The sequence below is a fragment of the Pseudorasbora parva genome, chromosome 18 (genome assembly GCF_024679245.1).
Source record: "Pseudorasbora parva isolate DD20220531a chromosome 18, ASM2467924v1, whole genome shotgun sequence".
Lineage (NCBI taxonomy): Eukaryota > Metazoa > Chordata > Actinopteri > Cypriniformes > Gobionidae > Pseudorasbora > Pseudorasbora parva.
Window position 1 is genome coordinate 24,101,994 of NC_090189.1, and position 20,549 is coordinate 24,122,542.

Here is a 20,549-nt window from a genome sequence, read left to right on the forward strand (position 1 = left end):
CTTGTTGAATTTAACAAAATACTAAAAACTAGTGCTGTCAATCGATTAAAAACTTTAACTAGATTAATCACACATTTTTTTCTGTGATTAATCGCAATTAATCGCAATAAAAAAAAATGTTTTTGTACGTTTTTAATATGTTTTTTAATATAATAATTTCACAGTTAATCAAATAATGTAGAAACAACATAAAGACAGTATATTTTAAATACTTGTTTAAATGGCATATTTTTATGAATGAAGGCCAGTATTACTGATATTAATACAGCTACTGATTTTTATTTTTTTACATTTATTATTAGGCTTCAAAAATATAACAGTTTTTAATTTAAGTAAACTTAAAACAATGCTAACATAAACCCATAATAAATGTCATGTTTACTCCTGCCCTTCCTGTCTGAACAGTAAGAAAACATACAGAAATTTTATAAAGTTATCAAAGTAATATGCAGTCTGCACTGCATAAACTATAAATGAAATAGTTAATCCTTATTAAAGCTTTCTCTGTTCCCTTTGTTCTTTAAGTTTACTGACAGGAAGCTTTATAGGCTGCTGTCCCTTTAAGAGCCGACAGACACGCAGATCTCACTGTCTATGGATCGCGCCTCATTCTCTCAAAACTCTTTTTGTTCATTTTAGACTTTATATAAATCATTTAAGATTGCTCTTATGAGGATAGTCATTGAAGATATGCCTTGAAGCAAGTCTAAAATAAAACGTAAGCCAGCCACTTCTGTTGAGCGCGCAGTGTTCGGAGATGATGCCGAACGACCGCTGAATATGACGTCAGCATCAAACACACGTTGAGACGGAGACGAAAAGATCTTTGATTATGTGCCCAGATATGCTAAAGCCCATATTTAAACGAACTAACGCGAACGCAGATAGAATTTCAATCAGAATAGGACACCTGATAATCTGAAAAAATAATACCTAATTTGGAAAAAAATAATACCTCTGAGACCACATTTAACACTTTTAATGGCCTTAAATTTGACAATTTTGATTTATCACCTTTTAATACTTTTTAAAACCCCGCGGACACCCTGATATTGAGATTCTATATCTCAATGTGTGTGAGAAAAATATATTGCAATAATTATTTATACTAAAATGAATGCGTATTCTTTTGTGTGTTCATGCGCTTGAACTGCTTACTTGAAAACACTTCCGTCTTCCAACAACACTGGCCTTGGGCTATCGGCAGTTTTTGTATTGTTGACTACAATAACATCTATGCACCGCAAAAGTTAAAAAAAGAGAACATAAGCTAATCCAAACAAAGGCAAATTTAAAATGAACACATTCGGTTTGATTTTGAGACCGGTATTTTCAATATCAGACACTTTCATTTCAGTGCATTATCATTGTATATTATCAGAGATTATAACAAAAGAGAGAGGGGTAAAAGGACAGACAGCAGCCAAGGAAAGAAAAAAGGAAACTAATGGGGAGTGAAAAAGAGAAGAGGTTTGACAATGGGGATTTCTCTTGACTGGAGTGATGTACACTCGGTTCTTTCAGCGTTGATTGGGGAACAGAGCATCAATTGTGGCCTGTCCCTGTGAGTGAGCTCACATTAGAGCTACAGTCTGAGGACAGGCTGTTGACTATTGAGGTGAGCACATCAATTCAAACAGATACTCTTTTGTCTGGATTGTCGCACATTTTCAAAACACAGTTACTGCCACCACGTTCACATTAGTGGGTCCCTGAAGTCTGGCTTGTGTCTGTACGTCAGTGTGCTAAGGGTGCCCTTTGTCTATAGACGGCTACAGAAACTTAATTTGAAGTCACATAAAAAAAGCACAGGATGAGGTCTGTGATTTAGTTGATTCTTCCTGAAAACACCCTCATAGAGCCAGATGAATTGACTTCACTTCTGCTAAACACACCTATCTCTAGTGAATCAGTCAGGGGTTACTAAAGAACAACATTAATAGACTCTTAAGTGCTTTTTAAACATTACACAATGCGCATAACAAAAAAACTGTTATTTAGTGTAGATAAGACCGAATGCTACACTGGTAGTGAGAGATATCCGTGCATTTCAGGTACAGAAATCGAATAAAGTAATCGTGAAAAATAACCGCATATTTTCACAGATTAAATAAAATAATGATCCTTATTAAAGTTACAAAAATTGTTTAGTCATGAGCAATCAGTGATTTATGTCTCTTGTCTGATTGACATTAAAAACAGACAGCAGCAGGAATATTGGCTGCTGTCACTAAGACGAATGCATGGATATGTATACATTGTCTTACTTGACCTTTTATGTTCATTTAAAGGGTTAGTTCACCCAAAAATTAAATTTATGTCATTAATGACTCACCCTAATGTCGTTCCACAGCCGTAAGACCTCCGTTCATCTTCACACAGTTTAAGATATTTTATATTTTAGTCCCAGGGCCTATGCAGTCTATGCACACTATACTGTCCATTAGGGGTGCACCGATCCGACTTTTTCAGTCCCGATACCGATACCGATGCCTGGGCTCTGTGTATCTGTCGATACCCGATACTATTGTTAAATTAATAATAAACTGTATACCTTCCTTGAAGAGACTAAAGCCACCAGACTTTACTAAATAAAGATAATAAGACAAAATAACAGATGTATGCAAAGTGTTGAATTCTTATTTATTTAAAAAACAATTGTGCATTCAAATCTAAAATATAATTTAGGGCTCGACATTAAGCATGCTCATGTCTGTCCTTCGGATAAGTAAATAGATCATTCATTTGTCGTGCTTGTCCGGGAAAAAAGTTAGATTTGTGTGTGTGTGTGTGTGTGTGTGTGTTGTAAATATAACTTATTCTGAAGCAATGTTCTCAGTGTTCAATCAGCTTTGACATATTTTAAATCTGCATATTAGTGATATTTTACCTTTATAAAGGGCATTTTCCCCTAATCTTATTAAATATAAGCTATGCTTCAGGTTTTATATTATATTCTTAAATTTGATCTATACATTAAATTCAAATAAGACACTATAGGAATGTTACCAATCAAATTAAATTATTTACCCAGAAAAATTACTACTGCATTAAATGATGTTATGAGATTTGTATTTTTGAATAAACACAATAAATGTTAGGAATATAGGAAACTAAACCACCAGTAGGTGTGTCTTAATGAGTGAGTCATTGAGTCATTAATTCAAACGATTCATTCAAACGACTGATTCCTTTAAGAATGAGACAGTCGTTTACGAACAGGTTATTGAATCTTGATTCAACCACTGAATCATTCCGAACACGTGAGACTAGGCTTGGGCGGTATCCAAATTTTGATACCGTCAAACCTCCTCCCTATTCTACCTCGGTATACGGTATTACCGTGAATAATTAAAACATTATGATGTAAGGCTCAGACAGTGTCAACAAACTGTTGGCTTATATATATATATATATATATATAGGCCTATATTTTTATTTTATTTTTTACATTTGAGCCCCTGCCCCTGAGAAACTCTCTGCACGTTTTATGCTTACCGTTATGAGACAATTGTCAGACAATTGACATTTTTTTTTGTGAGTCCCATGTCCACTTGATTTTTGTGGAGTTCATGCTTATTGCTTACATTGCCAGCTGTGTGACAAAAGGCTTCGGCAATATTACAACATAGTCCGAGGGTGCGCTCGGTTTTTCAACCACGCAGCAGTGAGTGGATGGTGGTTTCGGATATGCGCCCTTAGGTTCAAGGTATTTCCATCTCTCGCGGTCATCTTTTTGTTGCACAATTTGCAAATTGCCTCGTCTGTATTTACCGTCAAAACCCAAAATACTTCCAAACTGCAGAAGTTGTGTTCTTTTTCGAGACCAAATAACTCAGTGCCCGACTCGCCGTCTTTTCCCCTCTCTCTCTCTCTCTCTCTCTCTCTCTCTCTCTCTCTCTCTCTCTCTCTCTCTCTCTCTCTCTCTCTCTCTCTCTCTCTCTCTCTCTCTCTCTCTCTCTCTCTCTCTCTCTCTCTCTCTCTCTCTCTCTCTCTCTCTCTCATCCATGCTGTCACAACAACGCATACACATATTTAGGCATTTAATAAATAAATAGTATTTAATATGTAAATAGTTTAATTAGTTCAACTTATTAAATATTTAATAATTAATTGTTGATCAGCAATATGTAAGTTGATCTGTTTTTTTTTTGACGGTTTGACGGTATTGAAACTGATACCGTTGCTATTTTTAGATCCCGCGGTATACCATTTTACCGTATTACCGCCCAAGCCTACGTGAGACGTGTTATGGTTCTGCTTTTTGGAACTTTGTTGCTTGGAATCTTTGTTTGGAACTATTTTCGCAGCTGAAATAGAACAAAAAGACTCAATATTGCATCTAAAATGTAAGTAACTAATGTTAATGATTGTTTATGGAGCTGTCATAGGAAATCAGTGACATTTTCAATCGTGATGGTATTCAGGGAAACAGCACATTTGGTTGTGTGAAGTTGTTTAACTGTATCATATGTTATAAAGATAAAAACGTAACATTTTTAATGTTTACCGCAATTACTATGTGTGAGTGGCGCTTTTTTGATTTCTTCTCAAGATGCGCGAGCGTCAACAGCGCGTTGTTACCGTCAGTTCATTACATTAGCATTATCCACTATCAGTCACTTACACTAAATTAATCCTTTGCATCCTGCAAAGTTAGCTGCTGGGCTATATTGTCCACTCCTTTAGTTTTACTGAGCTGCAGGAATGCAGCGTGCTCCTTAACATGGTGTTTCTGGATTAAATTGGTAGTATTATTGCCGACAGATGAACTAGTTGGCGTGGCAAGCATAAAATATCTCTACACATCCGTCTCTCTGGCTCACTCCATGTTGCTTCGAGCACGCGACACACGTGAAGCTGACGAATGACGTAGGGTTCTGCTGCGATTAAAAAAAACAACAAAAAAACACCTGGATCGGCCTGTGGATCTGTTCATTTTTCCGATCCCCGATCCAGCTTTGTCGTCAGTATCGCGGCCGATATCCGATCCTAATATCGGATCCGTGCACCCCTACTGTCCATGTCCAGAAAGCTAATAAAAACATAATCAAAGTAGTCCATATGTGACATCAGTTGGTTGATTAGAATCTCTTGAAGCATCAAAAATACATTTTGGTCCAAAAAAACACAAAAACTACGATTTTATTCACCATCAGTCTTATCTTCCGTGTTTGTTTTCAAACCTCAAATAAAGATTCAAACAGCCATGAATCAATGAATCGATCAATGATTCGGATCGCCAATGTCACGTGATTTTAGCAGTTTGGATCATGTGTCAAACTGCCAAACTGCTGAAATCACGTGACATTGGCGATCCAAATCATTGATCGATTCATTGTTCTTTATTTAAGGTTTGAAAGCAAACGTGGAAGAGAAGATGGATGCTGAATAAAATAGTAGTTTTTGTTATTTTTGGACCAAAATGTATTTTCGATGCTTTAAGAGATTCTACTCAACCAACTGATCTAATCATTACCTCCTTCATATGTAAATCTCGTGCATGAAAAACACCATGGAAAAATAAGAGATTCTCAGCATAACGCCAACCATAACGCAATCGTTGGGGATCAGTTATATGCACGCCCACAACATTTGCATCTTTCTGAACATGTTCATTGTCAGGCGGAACTGACAGAGCGAAATCATCGGGACTGCAGATAAACAAGCGACACTCGAGGATAGCAAAAACGGCAGCTCTGTCATGTTCCAGGCTGTGCAGGAGACTTTTCTACCCTTCCCAAAGATGAAAAATGTCAATAGTCATGGTTGATGTTTATAATCGGATACCACAACAATTTAATTCAAAATCGTTTAGTTTGATCTACCCATTTCAAGCAAGCTTCGCTCAGCGTCTTAAACTGAAGAAAGTGGCAATATTTCTGCAACTTATCCACTTATTGACTGGTTAAACAATTTCTGTTTAAATTGAAAGTTTCTTAGAGAGACCGCATTGTCTAGATAACGCAAGATGCTCGTACAGTAATAATAGGAAACTCCAAGTACCATACAAAACGAAATAGTGTGTCTAATGACAAAGGTTAATATTATTAGTATTACAAAACACAACTGTAGATATGTTGCTTACAGATCATTCACTCGATCCTTCTAGCAAACGTCACCTTTTCCACCATATAAGTTAAAACGACAGTCATTTGACAAGGCTATTCATTTTGTAAAAATATATTTATATTGTTGAGAACTAAAGTAATATTATGATGTTTTTGCATGCTTGTATTTCAGAGTACACAGTCACTGCATAGCCTACATTGTGACTAACGTTATATAAACATGCAATATCGTTGATGAAAAAAGACAAGTCTAAAATCACTGGTTTTGGTGTTCGTGCTTGCGGTTGCCAGATTTCAGTAATTTAAATCCCCCAAATAGAGCTTTTCTGTGAAAAGAACACGTATACTATCCGGTGTTTTACCTAAACATGTACTATCTGGCAACCATATGCACGCGAGCTCTCTCTCACGTGGATGATCTGAAAACACCAATGAACAAGTAGGCTGTATTTTAACAATCTCCATTTGAGATGTTTAGATGTGGCCTGTGAAATGTGACATCACATGGCTACACAATTTTTTTTTTTTTTTTTTACACAAACCCATAAGTTAGCTTTATAATGCCTTTATTAACCCCCCAGAGCCACATAGATTACTTTTATAATGGATAAACATTTTTGGGCTGCAATTAACTGCCATTATAATGCTTCGATTAGGCATGTGAAAGTATCAAATTTTCATGTTTCGATTAATTGCTGAAGCTTTTATCACGGTATACGGACTATCACTATATTGAAACACGCTGCAAAAAAGTGTTGTCATACTATAACATTTACATTTACATTTATGCATTTGGCAGACGCTTTTATCCAAAGCGACTTACATTGCATTCAAGGTACACATTTTACATTATAACAGGTTTAATAATTTTCTAATAACAAAAAAACTTAACATTTAAATACAATAAAGCAATATAAAAACAAAAATGTATAAAGTAAACCAAACTTTTACACTGATCTCACTAGTTAAAGCATTAATATTAATAGCCGCTAATATTAATAACCGCTACATTTTTACAGAAGTTATTCTTCTTTGATTTTTTTATTCTTCTTCTATTCTTCTCTGCATTAGCTAAAAATCAACTGCTAGTTAGTGGTAGCTATAGTTACAACTTTTGATTTAAATGTGTCCTTAAATACTGAAATTTACATGTAACTAAGATTAATAAATACTTTTTCAATGTCAGTTTGTTAATGAATTAACTAATGTTAAATAATTGAGCCTTATTGTAAAGTGTGTGTAAACAACAAAGAATCAGAACATATTCAAGTATTAACCCTATCAACAGTATTACCGTTCACTGGCACATGTCTAGCCAAAATATTTTTTTATATAACACAGATTATATTAATCTGAAAGAAGAATGACATATACAGCTAGGATGGCTTGAGACGAGAGCGAGTAAATTATGAGATAACTTTCATTTTTGGGTGAACTATCCCTTTAATAGTAGCTGAATACCATGACAAAAAAAATCAACAGGATAAAGAACACTTACACAAGGAACTTTTGCCTATGGTTTAAAAATAACACAGGAAAAGCAAATAAAAATGTCAAGCATTATTAGAGACAGGTATTCATTCAAATGTAAAACAACACTGCACATTATGAATAAAATATACATTACAAATATAGTTAAAAAAGTTATTAAATCAAGAAAAGCTTTGTCTTTTGTTGTTTGAACAACTTTATTACAGAGATGGCAGCAGGAATATTAGGCTGCTGTCACTTTAAGCTCGGGGCTTAGTTGGTTAAGATAAATGCCACCGTGCGTCAGAGCGATTAAGTGCACGCACTGAGACGAGAGAGGTATGTATCAACTCGTCTTAGTTAAGGGAATAACACAGTTTAATATGAAAACACGGTGGAGTATCCCTTTAAAACTAGGGCTAGACCAGAATATTTGAATATTCATTGATTTTGTTTCTCACACCTGGCATCGGAACGGTTTTCATTCACACTTGAATATGTTTACACTATAAAATCTGGTGAAACACTATATTTTTGTACTATTTTTTATTTTATTATCTTATAGCCTAGTCGTTTTTAATAGGATGGACAGTTGAATAGGAACCCAACCTTGTTATACTTAATAAATATATTTGCTTCTTGGCTGAAGTGTTTCCTGCAAGGCTGCAACTGAGTATTCTTTGTCTAGAGCGCACAACTGCATAATCTTGCATTTTGGGTTGAACCGCATTGGTTTGACACGTTGGTTAGATTAATAGAATCAAAAATGTATTAGCCTTTTTACCCGTTATTCAAAAATGGCCACATATTCAAAAATGGTCGGGTTTAAATCGGGCTCGGGCTCATAATTACAGTTAATGTGTCGGGCAGGGCCGGTCTCTTGGGTGCATTGGCTCGGTAGGGTCGGGCTTGATTTTTTTGAGCTGATCTAAGCTCTAGTTCTGGCTAAAAATGTAGTTATGATGTACCAGCCCATTGGCATGAATTGTACTTGTGGTGGAGTGGTAGTGGAGCGCTCTCGGAGCGAATGAAAACCACAACGCTCCGACTTTTAAAAAACCTGCTCCTCACTCCATTCAAAATCTCGCCGCTCCACTCCTCGCTCCGCTCCCACTCCACTCACATACTACCCCCTCACCCCCACCGATATCATCGTCCATCGCAATGTTTTATTGTAACCATCGTCAGCTGCCGATTTAGGTGACATCGCCCAACCCTACTGTGATTATTGCATGCGCAGATTTTCAGAGCAGTACGGCTGTGATCAGTAGTTAACGCTGCTCTGCAAGCCAGAGGTCGCTCTCGCGCAGGGTACTCCAAGTATATGACACAGAAGTACGATGGCACATCATTCATGGAAATCCATGTGGAAATCGCTATGAACATCCTACTATCGGTGAGCTGAATAAACAGATTCAAAGCACTTAGATTAAACATGACTAAATGCTTAGATCATGTTTGGAAAGATGTTTGACGCATGTTGCTTTTTCAAATGTATGTTATAAGCAACTCAAACTTGCAGTGCTTTCAGATGATCACGTTACTACACTTTATCGCCTTTGCGATTTTATAATCACAATAAGCCAAATGGCGATAAGTAAAATGTAAAATTCGATTTATCGTGCAGCCCTACAATTCAGACCCCTCCCACCAATGCTTCACATATTCTGTGATGATTACTACCGAATTTTCAAAGCTCATAAAATGGTACTCGGACCAGCCCTAATTAAAACACACAAAAGGTGTGAGAAATCAAAATTAACATTTTATAACAGGCATTTGATTCCTGACCTTAAGTTTTCAATTCCCAACCCTAGTCTTACATTACGGACATTGCAGTTTATTGTTCTGGCCACACCTTATATAAAAATATTTTATAAAGAATTGTAGGACTTTTTTCTATTTTAGTGTGAAACACAACCCAGACATTTTGTAAGTGTGTGAGATTCACCCACTTACAGACAATCGCCTCTTCCTGACAAAAGGGAAGTGTAATGATACTGCACCGAGTGAACGTCACAATGAGCTGATATACTGTGAGGGTCTGCAGTGAGATTACCACTGAAAACACACACCAACAGAGCTCTGACCTTCAGTACAGCAGCACTGCTGATCAGACACTGATTTACACATCCATCACCTCGCCAAATCTATATCACTTCAACACAGATGTTGCAAGAGAAAACCAACAGAAGACAAACAGAAATCTTTCAGCATACCACGGTAAATCTGACACAATTAACACCTGAGAGAGAAAAGGCTAGACCTAACAACATACGACAGGAAGAGATACGGCCTTCCTTTGAGAAACTAATAACAATAGAAGCAAATAAGCAACACGCTTCAGGCACTTTAAGAGGCCTCTAGTGTGGTTATTTTAAAAGAACTTTAATACTTATCACAAAAAAGTCATTTAAAAGCTTTTTTTATTTTTTTTAAGAACACAATACATAGATATGCAAACAAATCTTAAAGGGTAATTTAGCCTAGAATGAAAATTTGGTCCGAACATGTATGACTTTTCTTCTGACAAAAGAATATTTGGACCCCTACATTCTTAAAACGATCCTCTTTTCCACGGAAATCATTTTTAAACCTCTATGACTGACATGGGGTCAAGTCGAGGGCAAAATAATATTTTGGGAGATCTATCCCTTTAACTACTGCTTTTTATAATGGCATAATCAAGCAACCAGTAAAATAATAATAATAATAATAATAATAATACCCAGATTGGATAGTCATGCTTAATGTATCATACATGTAAGGAGAAATTCACAAAAGGTCTGCTCTTATATTCACAAACCGCTTGAAAGAGCCATAAGGAATTAAATCAAATTTAGGGTCATAAAGATTTTTTCTCTTCAGTTTTTCAGAGATTAAATACTTTAAACAGCATACAAAAAAGAAAGATTGTGGGGAAAAAAAACTAAAACAAACATTGACCAACAATTAATTAAATAGAGCCGAAAATATGCCTCCCTACCCCACCCCAGACATAAAGATGTGGCTCTGTCATATTTTAGATTATATTTATGCCTTCAAACTTAAGAGAAAAGGAAAAAAGCCACTTCTTTCGAACAGATAATATAGATGGATGTCCAAATAGAACATTAAACGGCGCATAAATCCTCACAGAATGACAGAACATGCTAACTTGGATAAAACACTTGGCTATAACTCTTTCTGGGTCACAAACATGCTGTGCATGCTTGTACACACACTGACACGAGACTGTCAGGTCTTATGTGCAGTGCATGTTACAACAAAAAAAATGGCACAAGAATATATACTAACCACCTGCGCTTTAATGACCACCTGTAATTTAATTTCAGTGTCTATAATAATTTAATTCAGTCATCAAAACATTGCATACCTCTAGTTTTTAGCTTCTGGGTCCATAAAAATACCTTCTGTGAAGAGTTGAATTATCTCAAATGCTCATGACAGAGGTGAGGACAGACACTTCAGGATGGTTAGAAAACAAAAGCCCAGCGTTGATAGCCGTACATGAATAACCGAGGAAGACTTCAGAGGCCAGGAGGTCTCTGGCTAAAATAAGATCCACATGCTGACCACTCTGGGCATCCGAGCTAGGAAAAGCAGCTTCCTCACACACTGCGGCATAACAGGAAGTGGCGCTAATTCCCGGAAGTACAGTGATAGAGGAGTGTGAGAGAGAGAGAGAGAGAAGGAAAAAGGCCTAAAACGATTTGGGTTCCAGGTCATACACAGGAAGCGACGTGTCTGGGTTTGTCAGGAGGAGTGGCTGGTGGAGCAAGACGAGGCCTTCCTGAAGCTCTCTGGAAACGAAAGCTGACATGCCCGGACAGCTGGGAAACAAGACAATGGAACGGAGTGGGAGAAGACAAACTGCAGACTGAGCCCTTCTGAAGGTTTCTCCAGTTAATCTGAGTAGCAATGAGTCAAACGCACAAGAACGCTAGATGAATGATGTCATTGCAGCTACATTTTAAAAGGAATTGAAGAGATTAAGGAGCTTACTGTAATTAAAAGTGGATGTTAGATTCAATTATTTCAGGCAAAGGCATTGGACAAAACTAAACTCGGAATGTTGAATGATCTATATTAATCTCTACAGTAAATACTACTGGAGAATTAGATTGGCAACAAATGATGACAAAAAGTGTGTAAAAAAAATGACAAACAACAAGGAAAATAAAGCAGAATACTAATCATTTAGATAAAAGAATTCACTTGTAAAAAAGAATAAGAGTATGTATTAAATAAAATTTGTATAAAATTTAAATCAGAGAATAAACCTCTAAAATCATCAGAAATGTTTAATTTGGTTATTAATCCCCCTTTTTATCAGTTTAGAAAACATTTTAAATAAAATTGTCAAAATTATCACTAAAATTATCTTATTTAATCTTTAAACCTACCTATTATTATTAATAATTAATCATTATTATTTTAAACTTGTATGAATGAACATACAAGGTAGATAAAGTATTCTAACCTAGTTAAACAATACACTTTTGTATATAATAATAATACGTTTCATTTATATAGTGCCTTTCCAGAGCTCAAGGACACTTTACAATAAACAAACAACAATAAAGGCAATTGACAAAAAGAGCAGACAGAACAACAGTAGGCAATTGAGAGTGCAAGTACAATAAGTGAGAAATCGGGAAGGAAAAAAAAAAAGTTTTTTTTTTTTTTTTTAATTCTAAGACCTATAACATTCAGAAAAGAGGTGTGTTTTGAGCATGGATTTGAATTCAGAGATAGTGTTAACAAAACGGAGTGATCGGGGTAGAGTGTTCCACATTTTGGGTGTAATATAGATGTTCGAGACCTCTAAGATCATCAAGAAAGACACTGCTGCTCTATTTTTCTTAACAGTGCATAAAACTACAAATTTTAAAATACAATAAAACTGTAGTTGAAACTAGGCTACCAGTCACTTTAAATGTCTTATTTATATATTATTGATTTCCTAATGATTACTCAATTTAACCATTCATATTTTTTAAACAGTATGATTAATTTCCACCTAAAAGTACATAACATTTTCCATCAAGACTTAAATTGGGCATGTTATGAGATCAGGCTAATATATTTCTGTCATGAGTGAAGTGAGGTATTCCCAGACTCTTCTGGGCACAAACTTTCTGGACTCTCCCACCATGATCACAGTGTGAGAGGAAATTTTATGAGTCAGCCATGAGTCGAGTAATTCTTTTAGCCAAAGATCAATGAACGACTTAAATCTCCCAATGATTTGCACAAGATAAAATCTTGGACATGAATACACATTTATAGCTTTAAATGGATTTCAATTTGTTGCCTCAACTCAGCTGAAAAGACCTGCATCCAAGACATTATGTGCGTGGGCACATTCGTGGGCACGGTCAGTCCCTTTTTTGGGTCTCTGGAAGAAAGTACATGGTAGCATTTGTTGTGTTATAACAAGATAAAAGCAATGAGTTCTGCTTTGATTTCACAACATTTGCCAAAATCACTGCAGTTAAGTACCACACCCATCGCAGTAAACATCCATAAAATAATCATTGTTTCTGCCACAGAATGGACCTGACCAGCTGGAATCCTGCTCAATGAATCCTAAAAAAAATTGACAGCTTATCAATTGCATACCAAAGAAAGAAGGCAGAATACAAACACTGCGCTTCCGACATGCTACAACTGAACCAGCTCCACCTGTCTCCTAGAAAAACCAGTTTTGCCCAACACCTTTATTTCCTTTAACCTAGCACCAGTGGGAAAACCAACCAGATGATCCAGCTCCACATCTACAATACACAACCCTTCATTAAGCCATTCCGCTACTAGACTAAGAGTTCATCAGGACTTGAGACTCCTCATTATGTCATCAGTCGAACCGGTTGGAGTCCTCCGATTCCTCAGTGAACAATCTGAGGTTTTCTAAGCTAGATTAGTTTCTGCATTTGTCACCACTGACGTTTATGGCCCAGTAGAGAGGGCCGTTGACAAACATTAAGGAGGGGTTTGTTTTATTGGGACAGTATGTAACAATTACAATCCAACTAAAACCCATTAATTCAGAAAATGACTGGTGTCAAGCTAGCGTTGCTAAGATCCGACTGCATTCACCTTCATGGCATAACTCGGAAGTTTCATGTTGCTATGGAGATCTCTTGCTCAAAATGTTCTTTTCATTGTATATATGCTCACCTCAGCCTTCGGTCTTTCTCCTTATATAGAGACCTGAAGTTCAACATGACATCTCTCTTACACACACAGAAAAGTGGGGTAAGATGGGTCAGTGGGTAAGCAGTTTCATTTCCTTAACAGTGCCTCATTTATTTTATTAGTAAATAAATATCACATCACATTGGCCCTAATTCTACATGACACAGATCAAATACATTTTTCGAAGCAAAACTGTCCATGTGTATAAAAAACAAAACAAATGTGTGTGTGTGTGTGTGTGTGTGTGTGTGTGTGTGTGTGTGTGTGTGTGTGTGTGGCCAACAGCTCAACTAATAGTATCAACAAGAACAAAAAAGGTTTGCAATTTATTTTTTATTTTTTTTCAAATATTATTTTATCGTAATATCTGATTAACCTGAATCTTATTTTCTCGACTTCTGTCAAACTCTTACCTATGCACAGAAAGTAAGTCCTTTGGGAAGTACATTTTGCAATACTACTAAAAATATTGAAAATTGTTCAACTACATTCAACTATTTGGAATATCAAACCCATTAATGTCTGGTTTATGACAAATACAGCAACACAAGACTTGAGATTGCCCACAATTTTTTCCCCTCATTTGTGACCCTGGACCACAAGATCAGTCATAAGCCACACGTGTATATTTGTGGCAATAGCCAATTGTATGGCCATTGTATGGGTAAAAATTATTGATTTTTCTTTTATGCCAAAAATCAAAAATAAAGATCATGTTCCATGAAGATATTTTTTAAACAAAATTCCTATCATAAATATCTCAAAAAATGTATTATTAGTAGTAATGTGTGTTGCTAAGGACTTTTTTTTTTGCACTTCAGATTCCAGATTTTCATATAGTTGTCCTATCCTAACAAACCATATATATATATTCAGATTATGTATACATTTCAATTTCAAAAGTTTTTTATGGTCCAGGGTCACATTTGTGCTCATTTTATTTAAAATATAAATTGCTAACATATTGACAAATTATTTAATTTGCCCATGTACAACAAAGTATAGAGTTGTCTCTATGTTGTCTATAATAAGTCCCATTTCTATGGCCCTACACTACTGACGTGTTTATCTAATTTCAAATGATAGCAAACATCCTGAAATCTCTCCTTCTCTTCCCTAGAAGATAACATCAGTAAAAAAGTGGCACAGCTTACCCCACTCCCCTATATGTAAACAGAACCAAACAAGCTGGCTGGGAGGCAACTTTGTCACAGTAGTGTCGGGAAGGTGCCATTGGTTGAAGAGCAGCTACACATGGCGCACACATCCTATTGAATTGCCGGTTTTTAATTACAAAAGCTTGAAGGAAGACATTCAGGTCCGCATGAATGGCTAATATCTGACAAGGATACGAAAACCACTCCGAAGACGTGATGCACACCCGAAAGAGGACACCGATTGTGGGAATGTTGCCGAGCGACAGCTCACCACCACGTTCAACATCGGCACTCCGTGCACTAGAAGGTCAAGGAGAAGCAGAGGCTCCGAATGAGGGGTAACTATCTGAGACGCTGGGGAAAACAGCAGAGTAGACTGGTACAAGGGGGAGGGGGAAATAAAGGAGGGGTGTGAGCCAGCTTGTCATTTATCAGTATTTTTATCACAACATGACTATTTCAAGAGGAGGGAGGTAGCAGCCAGTACACAAATAGACGGCAGCTGAACATCCCCCCATCGGTGAAACGCTACAAAGCTTCAAGCTTAGAGATACTGAGATGCCCATGTGAAGCTCAAACTGCAGGTGATCTGCTACAGCACATGATTGAAATGTCAAGTGAGAAAATGCAGGTTATTTCAGTGGCAAAGCAGACAAACGATTCAAAATCCTAATAGTTTTGTGATTCTCTCCCATGATGACCTTCCAGACTTATAAGCATCTAGTTAGGTAATGCTTGAAAAACACATTGTGCATGAAGACTTACTAAACATTCAAAACAGAAACACCTCCAATGACACTCCCCGAATCATGCCCGACTGGATATGCCAGTCAAGACTGACAATGCTTCGGATCACAAATCTTTGTCCAGAAACACAGAGCCACAACTCCTAGCATTGCTTAAGGAGTAAATACATGAAAGTCTTTATCTGACCTAAAAAAAGATTTACGTGGAGAGAAGATGATTAAAAATCATTACACTACTTCAGGCCAAACAGATTATACTGGATTCCCCTAAAACCACAAGAAGGGTTCTTGAGGGAAAAGTGCTGACCAATCTTTTTAGACTAGAAGATGGTCGTAATTTTGGTGATCGTACCGACTTAGCAAGAGACATTTCAGTAAATATTTCATCTCCACTATAAACAACCCTTACACTCAAAATGACCCCAAATCAACTTTATTTTAACTACAATCTGCTTACTGTTAGTATACAATTCTGCCATTGAGTGACTGTAAAGGACCATAATAATTTACTTAAGAGTGCTTTAAGAGTTCCTTCCATGGGTTTAATAACATTTAAATTATTTCAAAAGCTCAATCAAGAGACCACTTGGATCAAGTGCAGCTTGTGATTAAATTCCTCTAATGCGAAGCATCAGATGAGTACTTACTAGGAATGTCACGGATAGGGGTGTGATGGTTAGTATATAATCGTGAGACCGACGGTTATAGTTAAACACCGTCATTAGAACTCTATAACCGCCAAAACCGTGTTATTAAAATATTTTTTACAAACATAAAAAAAAAAAAAGATGCACTCGGGAGGGAAATTGTATCAGCTGACGAGGTAAACGGAGGCAGAGTTAGTGGTGCTTCGGAGGCTGCTACTGCTGGAGATGATTCGGGAGAGGTCTGTGCATCACCCCTACCAAGAAGAGAAATCTTGGAGATCATCACGGAGGTCTGAAATCTCTGCCTCTTTACCGATCAGAGCGCGCACTGACACAGAGTTAACCCGCTATCGCCAAGAACAACCAGCGCTGACACAGAGTTAACCGCTATCTCCAGGAACAACCAATTGACTCTACGGCTAATCCACTATCATGGTGGAGAGACAATGAAACGCGCTATCCGCTCTTAGCAAAATTGGCACATAAATACACCAACATGCTTCACTATGTACACGACCTGACTGTATTACTTTTGAGTGTGCGTTATGATGTACACAGCGCGCGCCGCGCTCACATGCACCAAGCTATAATGTTGACAAGAGAGGGATAAACTTTTTATTTCATAAGAAGTTATGAAGATAATTTTGGCATAATGACACCTACTCATGTAAGCAACTACTTCAACTGCGCCTGACATTAGAATTTATTTTTTCTGACATGATTATACACTTTACAACAAATAAATAACTTTTATAAAACTGTATAAGTACTAGTGGCCGTTGAGAGTAGCTATGGCATCTGTAAACAAATCGGTGTATGGCCTGAATATAGAGTAACACCAATGCCACAAGACTAGAACCTACAACTACGAAAAATACACAGGAAAACTCAACGACTTTAAAAAACTACTGACCCAACTTCACCCAAATGTCTGACTAAGAAGTTATAAATCAAACCTACAACTACTACATAAGTATATCTCACTTTATCGGCATACATGTAAGCAAAATATACAATATAGCAAATCTCAACTGCATGATTGTTTTAATCACAAAATGTAAAATATATTATCGCACAGCTCTATGCATAAAGTTGGATATCATTGCATAGATAGAGTATACTTGTCTAAATAAATTTTAGATTAATCAGATTTGAGGGACAAGTCTACAGTTTATGTCAAGTTTAGGCTTAAAACAAGGCTTAGGTGTTGAACTACATCAGTGTTATATCATTTCCACATGATTTTAGGGATAAGTTTTGGATAAGATTAAATTTAGGGGTTTGACAAAATTTTCAGACTAGTCAACAACATGAATCTTATTTGGCAAAAATCACAGTGACCTGTCTAAAGAGACAGCAGATCTCAACTGTTTGGGTGTTCATATTATTGAAGACAGTATATTATTATGATTTCCTATATTTAAAAAATAACTGCATTGAAACTGTGTATTGAGCAAAGTATTCTATACAAATCAATTTGACCAAGTAAAAAGCAGATACACATCTATACAGAATTTACAAAGAATTCTCAACCTCTTAACATGAAATGGTACAGAAAGTAAACTGGTGATGTATATCTTCCCAAAAACGAACAAAAGGAAATCATGACAACATGTTAAAATAATATCTAGAATTAACTCATGCATCTCAAAACAAGCCTCTTCTATTTGTGGTAAAGAGGAAAACTATTAGTCAAGACTGTTGTGCGGTTTCCTGTTTGTAGTGTACAACAATAATAAAAAGCATTTTCGTATTACATAATTTTGCAGTGAAAAACTGACATGCAAACTAGAGAATCATAAGCTTGCTTCTATACTTTATTCTAGCTAACTAGGCCATGATCTGACATAATATGGTAATGCAAGAAAACAAAGCAACGTGGAAACAAGCAAAACTTGCTTGTTTTTGAAAAAACTCACCTGGCCAGTGGTGTGGTCAATCATGGGTAACAGTGGTGTCCTCGTCGACATATTCAGAGGTTGAATTTGGCAGTTTATTTTCTGAAACTGAACGTGTTCACAGCTCTCACAATTCAATCAGATGTGGCATCGGCACAGCACGATGAGAAGTATCCAAAGTCCAACTTGTAAAGAGCTCCTGAACTCGGTGCGAGACCCCCAAACCAGCACAGATTAGTAAAAAAGTCCTGTCATTAAGTCATAGTTTGTTTACTAATTTCGGAAGGAAGACAATTTTTACAGAAAACTATCGACTAACCCTGTCGGCGGGTGTCAACATTGAATGTCAACTTCCTATGTGAATTTCTGCATTTAAACAAGTGAGTTTTCAGTGGAATTGCAGCAGTAAAACATTGCCAGATTCATTTGAACCCGTCAGCTAATGAAATACAACAAATTGTTCCCAGCACAAATGTGCAAAATCGAGTCCGAGGACTCACAAGTTTTATTAGGCCAGGTGGCAAAAGGGTCCCTAATTTAGCCCCCAACTATAAATGTTCGGCTGCCTATTATTGTGCATCTGTAATGTCAAAGCTTAAGTCCTGTTTTCCTCTTTACAAGTCTGAGGAAAGGCATATGGAAGTCCCGCTAAGCACAAACAAAAACTTTAGGGCAAGTTATTGAGCTGCTCCTTCCAGTTAGCCAACTCAGCAGCGCTCAGATCAGCGTTACTCCGAGTAATGATCCGTCACACAGGTGTCAACATGTCCTTTTCAAAACCAAATCAAACAGTTGGTATCGTTTCAATGTCACAGACTAACAATCCACGCACAAAAACATCGCGGAACTGCTGGTATACTGGCTCTCTGCGCCTCTGAAAATCGCATCTAACCTGCTAACGCGCGTTAGCTGGCCGGGTGACTTCGAAAAAGTCACTGATATTTTGACAGTATGATTGTAAGAATATGTCCTAACCGTAGCCCGGTTGTGAATGGGTGTAAATTGGTCGGTTCCAGTCCGTGGTACGCGACAAAATTACATCTGTGAGCCGTGAGAAGCCGAGCAGTCGGGCGGTCACGACTGGTACCGCAGCAGCGCCCGGACGCCAGTGTTGTTTGCGTTCAAGAGAAATGAGAAACCAACCAGGCTGTTGGTCGACTTCCTCTGCCTCTCTCACACATAGCTTTAAAATAAAAGTCTTTCATTCACACACATGATTTTAAAACTAAATTATTATATATAATCGCCATGCAAAAAACGTATTTTATTATAGGCAATAGTAACGTCACAGGATGTCAGTTGTTTTGTGCTAGGTTAATTGAAAAAACAGACAACAAAAAAAAAAACTCTAAATTGAACCTTACTGTGTTTTCTTGTTTTATTAGGGCTTTCCAGTGCTTATTATACTGTACTGTACAAAATGTATTATATCCCTTTACACTAACCCTACCTTTAACCCCATCACAGGCCTAGGCCTACTTTCTGCATTTTTGTTGCATTTTCATGTATGATAAGCTGTTTTCCTCATGGGAACTGAAATGTCCCCGCACAAGGACAAGGATTTGGGATATAAGCCATAGGCCTATTTGTTGGGAAATTTTATGGGGACATTCCATAGACATAAGGTTTTTATACTGCACAAATTGTAGGCCTATATTATTTTCCCTAAGCCTACCCTTAAACACAACCCTCACAGAAAAATCACATAGACCAAAAATTGTATTTTGCCCCCACAATATAGGGTTTACCAGGACACCACACACACACACACACATACACTTGTTTGTTTTTGTGAAATGTGGCGAAATTCCATATGCGTAATGGTTTTTATACCGTACAAAGAAACCGTATTTTCTATCCCCCTACACTGCCCCTACCCCTAAACCTACCCATCACAGAAAACATTCTGCATTTTTACTTTCTCAAAAAAACTCATCCTGTATGATTTATACGCATTTTGAAAAGTGGGGACATGGGTAATGTCCTCATATTTCACCCTCTCCTTGTAATAACTAAGTCATACCCATGTCATTATTATCATGTCATTATCATACCCATGTCATTATCATCTCTCTCTCTCTCTCTCTCTCTCTCTCACACACACACACACACACACACACACACACACACACACATAAACAAAACATAATAAATAAATAAATGTTAAATAAAATGAATAAATGTTTAAATAAATGTTCCTCAAAAAATGGTTTATGTACAAATATATGATCAGCGCTTTTGGAACAATTTGTTAGAAATTATACACTCACATAAAATGAACACTCCTGATCATAAAGAGGTTTACATTGGATGGGTTCCTTCATGTTGGTTGCCATATTAGATCAAATACAGTTTTTGT

At 36.8% G+C, this 20,549-nt stretch overlaps 1 protein-coding gene across 14 annotated transcripts in view; it reads right to left on the minus strand.

The window, feature by feature from the left end:
* The window catches only part of mark2a (MAP/microtubule affinity-regulating kinase 2a), a 46,618-nt gene extending 27,291 nt beyond the window's left edge, over positions 1-19,327 (minus strand). For 8 of the 14 annotated variants that reach the window (XM_067424076.1, XM_067424072.1, XM_067424077.1 and 5 more), the window contains exon 1: positions 18,212-19,326. In XM_067424076.1, the coding sequence (XP_067280177.1) occupies positions 18,212-18,262 (51 nt within the window). In that variant the 5' untranslated portion in view covers positions 18,263-19,326. Of the gene's footprint in view, positions 1-14,896; positions 15,165-18,211 lie in introns of those variants that run through there. The other 6 variants (XM_067424082.1, XM_067424074.1, XM_067424070.1 and 3 more) reach the window with 5 other exon arrangements.
* Between the last annotated feature and the right edge of the window lie 1,222 nt (positions 19,328-20,549).